We start from the raw sequence: 13,067 nt of genomic DNA on the forward strand, positions 1-13,067 counted from the left end.
CTTGTTTTGAATTGAAGTAAAACCAGCTGCTTGTTTTTAAACATCTCATCACCTCTTTTTCTCCGCCTCACTCAGGTGATGAGCAGCAAGCTGGACATTGATAATATGGCCGGCGTCTTCTACATGCTGCTGGTCGCCATGGGCCTCAGTCTGCTGGTGTTTGCCTGGGAACATCTAGTTTACTGGAAACTACGGCACTGTGTGAAGAGATCCGGTGGAATGGACTTCCTCTTGGCTCTGAGCAGGGTGAGACAAAAAAAAAGTCTGAAATATTTTATGCATTATTTGATGTCTGTGCATGATTCCAAAAACACACAATCTTTTTAAAATAAATACATTTTAGTTTTTATTATTTTGTATAGAAAAAGCTATAAATTCTAAATTCTAACAAATCCATCAGTGAGACCAACCGATAGCTGTTTTTGAAAGGACAGAAAATCGTTGTTGAGGAATCATTAGGGACTTTTCGAGACTTCATTAAGATCACATGAAGCCTTTGCTCAATAATGCTGCACAACTCACGACGTGGACGAGGACTCGCGAGCCAGGATGAGCTACTTGACCCCGGAATCAAGCCAAGCTGTGTCACGGCGGGTCACCGCGGAGAGATCGTTTCATCGTCTCGCTGCCGTTTTCTAATACAGTCAAAGTGAAATCTGAGAGTTGAGAGGTCACGGGGCTCGACTCAGACTCCAAGAGTCCCAGGTACAAAGGCCGAAACATGTGATTATGAAATAATGAGACAAGAGGGAAGAAGAATAGAATTTAGGATTATTAGAGAAAGAAATCCTACCATCCACCGCAGTAGCTTGTTTACTGCATATGCATCAGCGATGATACTTTATGGGCTTTAATGTAATAGACTACTGTTGTGAGCTGGAGACACTAGCTTTATTTGAGGAACAGATCAGGAGTAAAATTGTAGCGGATGACACATAGTATTATTTTAACATTTGTAATTGTTAATTCCTACAGTGAGTCAACGCACTCAAAACTAAAATAATCTTTATTTAGTTTTAGATGTAGTTAAACTAGCGTATCTGAGACTCATTTCAATCATATGATATTTTTCAAAGGTTTTATTGGGAGAGAGTTCAACCTTACAACATAACCACGTAGCACTTTTGATTAACACTTTTTAACTCGAGTCATGATGTGAACTACTTCATATTGGACTCTTGCATATCCATGAAGAACTTAAAGGTCCACTAATGTGAAAACCCAACTCTCCTGACTCACTCACATGTTTCAAATGCTGAAGTCTTCCTCTCCAAGATGTAGTAAGTCTCTCATCATGAGCATGTTTTGAACTTTTTACTTTATAAAGTTCTCCCCCGTCTGAAATCTCAACGAACGAGAGGTTACAAGAGCGGAGTCCATTATTTTGTGATATCGGCTTCACTCCTCCTCCAGCCAGCTGTAATCACCCCCCGCTTTGTTTATACTACGAGTTCTTTTGAGGGGGAAAAAGTGTTTTCATTACTCAGAGATTCACTTTCATCCTCAAATACATACCTTGATGATTCCTAACTTCTTCTCCAACTCTTTCAAAGTGGATGATGAAAGGTCTCAGTACCTGGCAAGACAAGTTAGATCAAGGTTATCCTTGTTATCGACTCCATTAACTAGCTTTGATTCCTCCCTCCGGTGGTCATGTTATTTCTGCTGACCAGCGCTGGTGTGGGTGGTTAAATATTTATCAGCTGAGCCTTTGGAACATCATTCGTAGGAGTCCAGAATTCATCCATCAGAGGGTAACTTTTAACATGAACATGGCTGCTCTTAACTGTTGACAGTCACCTCCATGTACCTCAGCACCATCGTTCCACCCTTTCCTCTTCTTTATGTTAAAGACTGCCTCTAATGGAACTAACGCTTTCCTCTTGACTTCAAGTTGCCATGAGAACGCAGGTTCCTTGTTAAGAAATGAGACGACTGGACCTCCTGCTTGGCAGGGTCGTCGTGCCTGATACAAGGACAGTGTATTCTTTGCCTTCTGTGATCTGGAATCCGACCAATTAATTCCCCAGATCCCTTTTAGGCTCCTTGTCTTGCACCTTTATTTCCATTTTTCAGGAAATTAAAGTGGCTGTACAAGGTGTCTTTCTTTCGCAAATTGCACTTTGATGTATGATTTATTTCACTGTATTTTTATTAATCTCATTCTATTGTTATGTATTGTTCTATTCATATTCATTTTTTCTGCTGTCTACAACACTGCATAAAAAAAATGTGTTTTCTTACAATACTGATAATAAATGTTATATATTATTCAAATATTACTGTGGTTATCTATGGGCTGTTGGAAAAGCTCACACATATAGAAAAAAGAGCTATAAACTAGTTTATTTTTCGAGCGGTGAACCTTTAAAATATGGACTTTGAACTGAACTGGTTCATTTTAAAATTAGTGAATTGAACTTGTTCATATAGAAAGTGAACTTTCCCATTATAATTTTGTATAAATCTATGGGATCCCTTGTTTCTTATGACATACTTCATAGATAAGTCCATCTTCAGAAAGTAAACTTTCCCAACACTGCAGATAGGGCACAGCTCTATAAGGTTCACCCACTGTTAGAGGGGACGAAGTACTAAGAAACAGCCATGAGTTGGTTTGGTGGTCTCAGGATCAGTCTTTTTGCAGATGATGTGTTCCTGTTGGCTTCATCAAAGCATGACCTTCAGCTCTTACTGGAGCGGTTCTAGGCTGAGTGCGAAGCAGCAGGGATGGTAATCGGCATTTCCAAATCGAGTCCATGATTCTCAGCTAGAATAAGCTGCTCTAAGAGGATTTCAAGAATAATGAGGTCTTGTTCGTGGACAGTTAAGGCTATGGACATGGACAGGTAATCCATGTCCATAGCCTTACCTATGGCCAAGAACAGTTGATTATGACCAACAAGATACAATACAAGCTCCTGAAATTAGTTTTCTCCAAAAGGATGGCTGGGCTGTTCAAAAGAGAAAGAGTAAGAAGCACAATAAGGACTCCTCGCTGGTGAGGTGTTCAGGGCATGTCCCACAAAGGTAGGAGACCACAGGGGGGAGCCGGGACGTGCTGGAAAGTCTTTATCTCTCAGCTGGCCTGGGAACACTTTGGATTCCTAAGGATGAGCTGGCCGATGTCGCTCTGTTGAAGTTGCTCCGCCTGCAAACGACCCTGGATAAACGGAAGATGGTCACCTTGCGTAGAGTATATTTTATTTATTTACTGAATTTTGAAAAAACAAAATTACATTAGAGGACTACACACCAACATAGTGATGTTCCCATGAACTTGACTTGTTCGGATGATTTGTATCATCAAAGGTTTCAAAAACACTTTCCATGACAACATTCCTGCACCATCACTCTGTGAGTAGACTTTTATCTGCAGCTTTAACCTCTGTGGGAATGAAAACATGGGTACTATACAAAGTCTGCCCCAGGAGCAGTTGGCTGCTCTCCCTAGAGCTGTTTTCTTCTCCATAAAGCCGCCGTGGCTTCTTTTAACCTGATCAGGGACTCGACCAAGTTTCAATTTCACATGGAAGTAAATGTCAGTCACTGGGGAGTCTGATCAGTCTCCTGCTGCTTCCACATAGATCCATGAGTCAGGAAGGAACTTTATTGCGACTCTTGATCGAATTTCAGGTCAGGAAAACAAATCTAACACATAGTAAATGTTGCAGCTCTGTCCAAATTATCTTCTCATATAATGAGAATCTGTTTCATCCACAAGCTCAGTTTTTTCCATGTGGATGCAGGACCCGAGGTGCTCCTTTGCAGCACACTGAATCTTCTTAGTGATGATGATGTAGGAATTTATAAATTCTGGGTTTTTTATATGTATAAATAATACAGTTCAATTGAAATATGTCTTGTCTGTGGTGTCAGGTTTGACATATTTGACTAAAGCAAGAACTTTTTCGGTCACAACTTATACTCCATTATAAGACAACCTATACAACTTATAACATATTATGTTAGACAAACTATAAGTACTTCATTGTGTGGCTGGACAGTAAACTGGACTGGTCCTGAAACACAGACCATGTATATAAGAAAGTTCAGAGTAGACTGTACTTTCTGAGGAGGCTTCGATCATTTAACATCTGCAGGAAACTCCTCTGGATGTTCTACCAGTCTGTGGTGACCAGTGTTTTATGCTTTGGTGTGTTGGGGTGAGAATGTGTCCAGGAGGAGTGTCAACAGGTTGGACAGGTTGATCAGGAGGGCTGGCTCTGTGGTTGAAGCTGGACTCACTGGTGACAGTTTCTGAGAGGAGATCACTGGACAAACTAGTGTCCATCATGGATGAAGACAGTCATCCTCTGGACACTGTCATCTGTGAACAGAACAGTGAGATGCAACACTAATAGACTCAGGGACTCATTTATTCCTCATGCTATTAGGCTGTATAATTCTGAGTTTGGGGGCAGAAGTGGAATGGAAAGATGACATATTCCATGTATCCTTTTCTTTGTGTTACTTTTTTTATACTTAGATTTTGTCATCTTGCACTTTGTTATTTTATTTGCACTGTTTTTGTTCTTGTTTTTATACATCTATCTATCGTATTGTGTTGCTGAAAAAACAATCTATCCATCTATGTATCCATCTATCCATCTATCCATCCATACATCTATCCATCCATCCATCCATCCATCTTATTTATTGACTATCCAAGAGGCGGGATCAAGGTTCAAACGGGAAACAAACTGACCAGAATAAATTACTTCTGGTCTTCAATGAAGGATTCAAATGTTAGGTTTTTTTTCCTGATGTCTTTTATGAATAAAGAAGGTACACGTCTCCTCTACTATTCTCCTGCATCATGCCTTTGTGGAAAGAAAATCACTTCAATCGGCTCCATCTTGTTTGGTTTGATAGAGGTGAAAACCTGGAAGTCTGCGGTCCTACATTACGCTGGATCTTTTTCATATAACATCATGACTGCTGCTGTTTACGAAGTTATGCAGTGAACCAAAAGCCCACTCCGAGATATTCCCTGCATGCTGACAGAGAGGGAGCGGCGCGAGTCTGTTTTCTAAAATGAGGTCGGTTTTAGGGAAATGTGTTTTTCGGCTCGAATGAGGTTCCACAGTTGGGAGGTTATGCAACACAGAGAATAAAGATAAAAAAGGGGCAGGAGAGCGGATGAATAAAAATACATGGCTTATAGCGCCGACACATTTGAAGTCTCTGCAGGCGTCACTGGTTTAACTTCTACAAGATATTTTTAGGAATCTAAAATATGCAGCGTCACTTCCACAAAATTATTTGATACTGTTTTGAAACACGAACATAAGCCATTCATCTGTGTTCTGAAGATGACAAACTGTGACTTTAATGACCACCTGCCTAGTGTTCTTGTGTTGCCAGGGTCACAAACCAAAATTGTCAATATCCCACACAAGAGGTCAGAGGACGGAAAAACGCTAAACCTGAAATGTCTTGGGGCAAATGCTGACCTTTGTCCATTCCTGAAAACATCGCTAAAGGGCATGTGATATAAGAGAAAATATGATTTGTCAGAACAGCCATACTTGTATTTGTCTGTTTATTTTAAAACCGAATGCTCTTAATAACAAACAAGTAAAGTATGCCTATTACTCAGTTTTGTTTGAAGCATCAATGACTTTCTTAATTCTATGTTCTTAAAACTGAAAAGTATTAATTTCATAACTGTAATTGGTTAATATACATTTAAAGGTTGTTACTCTCTGCAATTGCATCTCAGTTTACCGACCTCTTTGTCATCCCTCGTTTTATGTCTGTCTATTCACACTTTGCCTTTTATTTCTCAACACAGGGGATGTACAGTTGCTGCCAATTTGAAGACGAGACATTACCAGGAGGCAGAAGAGGCTCTTTGCCTCAATATCACACTGTGACTTCAATGCCATCAGCACCTCAACAACACCTTGTGACAGCCACGGTAAACAACACAACTGCCATTGCCATGGTGCAGCAACAGCCACCGCCCAAACATGCAAAACCACAGCAAGGGCAAAACTTTACCATGCTCCCTGGATCGCCACCAAAGACGGGGCACTCAGCAATGGCAATGGGGCCCTCAAACAGCCCCCTTCTCGAGGGACCTATGCCATGCTCTACCTTTTTACCACGACATGACCGGAGGCTGGCTGTTGTTGATCGTTGGAACAGGCAAAAGCCTGAAAAAATGATAAATGTTGGCAGCAGAGGGGAAGTAGGTGTTGGTGGAATTGCTGGTGGGATCACTGAAGTGCAATCCCAGCAACAGTACCAATCATCCCTCGGTCAGCTTTGGAAGCAACAAGGAAGTGTTGCTAGTGGGATTGGCGATAGTGGCCTTGATGAGTACAAGCGCTATTATGGCCCCATAGATCCAGAAGGGTTGGTAGCCAGTGCAGATCAACAAGCAGCTGGTCCTCAACAGACTCCCAAAGCTAATCCTAGAAGCTCCAAACCACCTGGCATGCCACGCCTTTCTTCAAAAAGCTCTCAACAAGGCCATATATTACCCAAACCTCCTCCACCCATTCCTTCTTCTCCACGTAGGCCCCCCTTTTGGCGACGAGGAAGTCTAGCTCAGGCAAGGAGAAAAAGTTTGGGAGGTCCATTATATGAGAATATACTTCCTCTTGGGAGACGTGGGGGTGGAAGATATGGTGCAGGGGAAGGAGGCGGAAGAAGAGGGCGTCGACTACCACCACCTCCTCCTCTGCCTGTACCCCTTTCATCCCCAACACACACACCCACGACACCGTCCTCCCCTTGCCGTTTCTACTCCACTTGTTCCAGTGCTTCATCCTCTTCTTCATCTTCTACTTCATCTTCCTCCTCTTCTTGTGGATCACTTTCTCGGTCGAATTCACCTTCTTCTTGCTCAAGTGACAGCTCTTACAACTCCTCCCTAGGTTTCAGATATAGACCTGGGGATCGTGAATTTCCCTTTGAAGATGACTATGATTCCGACTTGCTAACTGAGGAGTCAAGCCTTTTGCTGGGTTCTCGAAGAAAAATAAGATCCCGTCGCATGTCATCTCGCTCACTTCCCTGCAGCCCACCTCCCCCACCTGTCCCACCACGAAAGCCTCGCCATCAGAGAGATTACGGAAGAGACAGGACAGGTAGCCAGTTGGCTCAGTTACAAGAATGGTGGGCATCATGGGGTGATAGAGAGCGTAGGAGAGAGTCAACAACTGGTCAGGGAATTTCAGTATTGGGAAGAGAGGGGAAAAGACATCGCAAAGAAAGAGAACGTGAAAGGAAGAGGAGGAAGAAGGGACGAAAGAAGAAGAAGCATGAAGAGCAAGAGAGAGAAAGGGAGCGCAAGCGACGTAAAACAAAAAAGAAGAAGAAAAAAGATGATAAGGTTAGAAAGACGGAAAGAAAGAGATCAGAGCAGGAGGGAGGAGAATCTGAGAAAAGAGATGAAGCCAAATCTGCGACACCTGAATTCCCTCTGTACCCACAATTGAGACGAGAATCTTATAGGAAAAAAAGCGAGAGTTCTATTAGAAGCTATGGCTGGAACATCCCCAATGATGACGAGAGGAAAGACAGAGAAGACAAGGACAGGAATGATGGCCATGAAGATAGAGGAAAGGACAGGGTTCATAGACGTCGAAACAGCAAGCACTTTCAAAGCTCGGGCAGTAAACCTTCAACATCTGTCAAGTTTTGGGGGGGAAGCAATCCAGGCAATGATGCCCTTCCTTCAGCTTTCCTCCCTTTGTTGCCTGTCTCCTCCAAACGTCGAAAGAGTAAAAGCTCTGACAGAGAAGCCATGGGAAAAGAGGGAGAGCGGAAACCTTTGCTGGGCCGTGATGGGCGAGAAGAACTGCATTCCAAAGAGGGTTTGTCACTACATGAGTGGGAATCTGACATGGATGATGATGTTGAGTCTGAGCTGGAGAGAAGAAAATCTGATCATGGTAAACGGAGAGGAAGGACAACATCTGATGAGGAGCGAGAGCGTGACAAGGTGGTCGACATTTATTCTGATGACGATGGCTCTTCAGGAGAGTTTGGAAAATTTGAGAGGTACTGGGAAGATCACGAGGGCAGGGCTGTTGGAGGGATCGGTGGTGGAGGGTGGTTTTTTAGCACCTATCCTTCCAGGGATAAAGCGGGCAGCATTAACAGCCGAGACGACTTATTCTTGGAGCGAGGTGAGCGCTGGGGTACAGGGGAAAGTGGGTGGGGTGTCACAGGTGGAGGAGAGGGAGGAGAAAGGGGTTGGGGATCGGGATCTCATTGGCCACCCCCTCCTCTCACCCCTCCGCCTCCAAGAAGATACTGGTCAGTGGACAAACTTCATATACAAGATGAGAAGAAAAGTAAACGGAAGTCAAAAGACAAGGGAAGAGGACACATTCCTTATTCCTCTTACTACTCTCCCCACCATCATTCACATTCCCAATCCTCCAAATGGGCTCGCATTTCCTCACGGAGCCAAGAGGAGTTATACCACCACTTCCAGAGTTTTGGCGGACCAATGAAAAGTAAACAGGATTCCCTTTCATCCTCCAAACTGGATCGTTCGCAGAATCCATCTAAATCGGGAAGTCAGTCAAATATTAGCATTCAGCAGCGAACACAGAGATCTGATAGAGATCCTTCAGCCCTATCTACACTGCCTGCTCTGCCCGCTCCTCCATCATCAACTCACCCCACCCATGTTCCTCTGCCAACCTCTTCGTCCTCTGTTTCTTCCCCATCTCTGGCCTCCTCTACACCTGGAGCCCCACAACCCCCGTCCATGGCTTCGGCAAGTGCCAAACTGCAATATCAGAGATTGCGTTCTGTGCCCCAATCCCAGAGATTTCCTCAGTCCCCTCATCTACCCCTAAAAGCCAAGACTCTCTGCTCACGCAGGGGCTCAGCTCATTTCTCTAGTGTGGAAAGTGAGGTCTGATTTATTGATTGAGAATCTAAATGAGTAAGCCCTGTACTACCGACGGTTGACCAACAGGTGATCTAGACCTGGAAATACACTTCAACAAAGAAGGCTGTACACTGAGCCCTTTTCTTCACATCGTGCACAAACAACCAATAAACTGAAACATGTCCTAACGAAACAGGAGCAAAGCAGTTATGGACTGCCTGTTACACAACAATGAAGAAACCCAGCCAGAACTTTCATTCTGAACTGGGTTCATTATAAAAAATGAACTTAAAAGTGGTACAACTGACACATTCTCCTTTGCTACAGAGTAAAGGGCTTTGGATGTTCACACAGAACAGTTTGTATTCATAGGATTCTTAAATGCTTACTGAGGGCTCAGGAACTTTGTAGTACTTCATGCCTGCTGCTCTGGAAAGCCTTTAATACATAAACCTTTGGTTTGCTTATAAAATGTCTTACCCCACTTTCTCCCCAAACTGTTTACATCCCCGCAGAACTGTGATGCCGTCAGAGGCACCTACATTGTATATGATGGATTTGTTCTTGTTTAATGGATCATGAGTTTTACAAAACGTCCCTGTCTAAACATCTAGACTTGTATTCTGATGTTTTTTTGTGGTCACATGTGTCCATCCTCCTTTTTCTATTTGCAATGGTCCACAGAGGCAACTGGCAACTTAAGTTTCTCATTTTCAGGCACAAGAAGTCTTGAGGCAGGTTTGGGGGTTTCACTAATAGCAGCGACCAGTCAAGACCTGAGCAAAGGATAACCCTCGCAAGGTGTTGGCTTTGCCTCATGTAGCATTTCTATTCATGCAGTTATTTTTAATTGGGAGAAGTTCAGGACGAGAGTGGTAAAGACCAGACCTTTTTCTCTGCAGAAAGACGGTTTTAAAAGTAAGTACTTGGTTGTGTACTGAATTTTGATATGATGATTGACTGTCACGGTGTCCAACAGTGCCTTGGTCATTATTGTATTAAACAATGGTTCAGAGGAACACCGACCTTTGCCAATAATAGGTCAGAATGACTCTTGTGGTGAAATCTCCTGACCTATATTTTTTAAGTAATGTAAGTAAAAATGCTTTAAAAGCATTAACACAACACAGAAAGAAGGATGGGCAGTAAACAGAGGTTGAGCTTCTCAGTGCGACTGGAACCAGAGACAAGAGAACTTTCTTTGTTATGCAGATCCAACCCCAAGGGTTCTGATTCATCTTCTACGATGCCACCTGCTCTCTGAGTAAGAGTATTTATTATCTCTGAGAGCGGGACTGTTCTGACAGAAACTTAAGTCCAGTTGCCTTTTCTTTCAGACCTGGATGAGGGTGAACGTTCCTTGACATCTGTTTCCCAATGTGTAGACTGCTTCGTTTCCCACCTGTCATCTCCCAGCCTTATTCCATGGCTCCGCTCTGTGGCGTGATTATTGCGTGTCTGTACTTCTCTGTGTTTGTATTCTTGACAACAGGGTAAGTCAACTGTGACTGATCTTCTTCTGGCTTAATGAAAAGCTGAGTGCCAAACTAACGGAGAGTTGAACATTAATCTGTATAATGTTTCCAGCTATTACTTTTATTACTCTCACAAAGAATCGCCAAAATATCCAAACTCAACATTTGTAAGGAACACCAAACACAACATCTAATCTCTTACGTGAGCAATACATTATCCAACTTGTGCTCCTATTCTGAGTTGTATTCTTTAGATATTTCATTTCAATCGATGTTGTTGTAGCTGTTGTTGTTCTTGTTATCGATGGTGTTTTATATATTTCAATCAAGAAATGTAATAACCATAATACCACATGAACACTGTGCCATACTGATCAAGCTTGAGTGCACATAAAACAAATCCTGACTACCTACCTTTGACAACATAGGGAAGTGTCTATTTACTACTGGCTGAATGTAAAGTGGCCACAAAATCACTATTTTAGGATCCTTACATTTTATATTTACAGCTCATCTTTTTTTCATACTCTTCTTTTTTTCCATTCTGTGCGACAAGCAAAGAAACTGGTCCCGTTTACATGGACACTCATTTCTGATTATATTATACAAGCTATTAACCTGGACGCTCTTGTGGCGTGCTACGTTCATTGTCAAAGCAAATTAGTTGTTATAAGCCTCCAAATTAAACATCAACTAATGCAATATTCTGAAAACTGGCATGTAAATAGCATTTTCCTGGCGGTTGCATTATGGTCGTACATAATAAGCAATACAAGTCTACCACATCTGCTTGTCCGTGGTTGTTTTTAAACGTTAGTCTGTACATTATTTAGTAACTCCAGAATGTTTGGTCAAAAAAGGTGCCTCAACATTGTAAAGATGGCTCAAACCACTCTCTGTGTTTGTGAAATGTTTGCCTTCACAGCGGTGAATCAGGATTTTGCTGTCCATGTAAACGTAGCCACCGGGTTTGGCCAAAGTCAGAAGTTCAGATATTCCAGTTGCATTTATTATCATAGGAAAATACGCCAGTGTGTGTATTTTATTAGTTTGCCAGGGTATAAAGACATGTTGGTGATGTCCTGCTGGTACAAGTGCACTTTTGAAGTATAGAAGGAGCAACTTATGTGCAATCTCTCCGTTTTACATTGTGTATGAAATGTCGAAGGAAAACCAGTCATGCAAGAAAACTTTGTTTGAGTTTTTTCTGTAATCAATGTCCAAATGTCCATTGATTATTCTCAATCCTAGGTCCACATAACTGTGTTTTCACTTGAAAACTGCATGTTTAAGGAAGACAAAACCTTATTAAGCAGATAACTAAGCATCCCCAGCACAAGCAAATCATAATTAGTCAGCAAACAGATAACATTTCTGATGAAAGTAAGTAGACATTAAGAATGATAGAAACCAAGCTAGTCGTATGTGCTCATTTTTCAATATCTGGCCGTCATTACAAATAGGTGGTAGCAATATTTAAAGTCACATCTACATACACGTGCTGTTCCTGAAATATGAAATGACTCACTCTGATTAAAAAGAGCAGCATATAGGGATAAGATCTTAATTTAAAAATACAGTCCAAGTAGTGGACTAAACAAAATGTGTATTGAATGAACATCTTGAACAGAAAATATGTTCAAATAAACACTTAAGTTCAGTAAAGATCATCTTGTATAGCTTAAAACGAAGTTTACACATTTCTGAAAACCGATATCTGGACTAGTTTAATATAGCAATGACTGATTCCGAATCTTAGTTACTATAACTATTATTATCGAGAATTTCCTGAAGTAAAATGTGTTTAAACAGAACATAATTGAACTTCATCATATTTGGAAAAAGAAAATACCAAAACAAAAGTCATTTGAATTGCTCTATTAAGTTCTTCAAACACATTCAGTAACTATTTAATCCCAAAACAGGTTCTAAGAATTAAAATAAAAATTTTGAAGTGCGCTAGCGGCGTAAAAGTAATGGGTTACAGTATATTGCATGTCATGTAAAGTGATTTGGTAGGCCGGACTTGGGCCCCAAGCCTTGACTTTGACACCTAGGTGGAACTTTAGGGAAATGTTTTCTATGTACAGCTAACTTTGAAAATCACAACACGGTGTGATGCATGATATTCTAAATAAAATGAAAACATAGTTTTGTGGACATTTTATCTCACTAGAAATAAATATGTTTGCGTGGCTGAATTTAATATGTAAAAGTCAGTCAGTTCTTTATTATTTGCCTCAAACTGCATCTGAGCCATAATTTACTTCAACAGAAAAAGTATAAAAAACTGTTTATCTGTGTTTATTTGAAGAAAAAAATATATATCTATATCTATATCTATGAAATGAGAGTAAATATATTTGTGGGGGTGGCTAGCTTTATAGCATATTGTTGTTGTTTTTTATTCCAACGCCTTTAAAGATGATTGAAAGATTGTGTTCTAATCGCATTTGTTAGACAACAGGATTTGTTTTGCTTCTAGTGCAGATGGAGGATTGAATTACAACCTGTTCATAAAACCAGACGACGCAGAAAGAAGCGTTTTTCTCTCTCCTGTAAGTTCTCATCTTCAAGTGACTTATTGTGGTGTCGAAAAGGGATTTGGTTTGGTTAACTTTTGACACGGTGTAACACGCACACTAATGTTAAAAGACGTTTTTGTGTGCAGAGAAAAAGTGGCAAAGACTCTTTTATCAGAAGTTTGGTTTGGTATTTTCGTTGAGATCCAC

The 13,067-nt window shown here is 41.4% G+C and overlaps 1 protein-coding gene across 1 annotated transcript in view; it reads left to right on the plus strand.

The window, feature by feature from the left end:
* Window positions 1-9,705, plus strand: part of grin2da (glutamate receptor, ionotropic, N-methyl D-aspartate 2D, a) — a 96,076-nt gene extending 86,371 nt beyond the window's left edge. Inside the window, exons 17-18 of the mRNA XM_087787201.1 lie at window positions 76-246; window positions 5,798-9,705. Coding sequence (XP_087643327.1) covers window positions 76-246; window positions 5,798-8,890 — 3,264 coding nt within the window. The 3' untranslated portion in view covers window positions 8,891-9,705. The remainder of the gene's footprint in view (window positions 1-75; window positions 247-5,797) is intronic.
* Window positions 9,706-13,067: the final 3,362 nt, after the last annotated feature.

The sequence above is a fragment of the Callionymus lyra genome, chromosome 3 (assembly GCF_982586985.1).
Source record: "Callionymus lyra chromosome 3, fCalLyr1.hap1.1, whole genome shotgun sequence".
Taxonomy (NCBI): domain Eukaryota; kingdom Metazoa; phylum Chordata; class Actinopteri; order Syngnathiformes; family Callionymidae; genus Callionymus; species Callionymus lyra.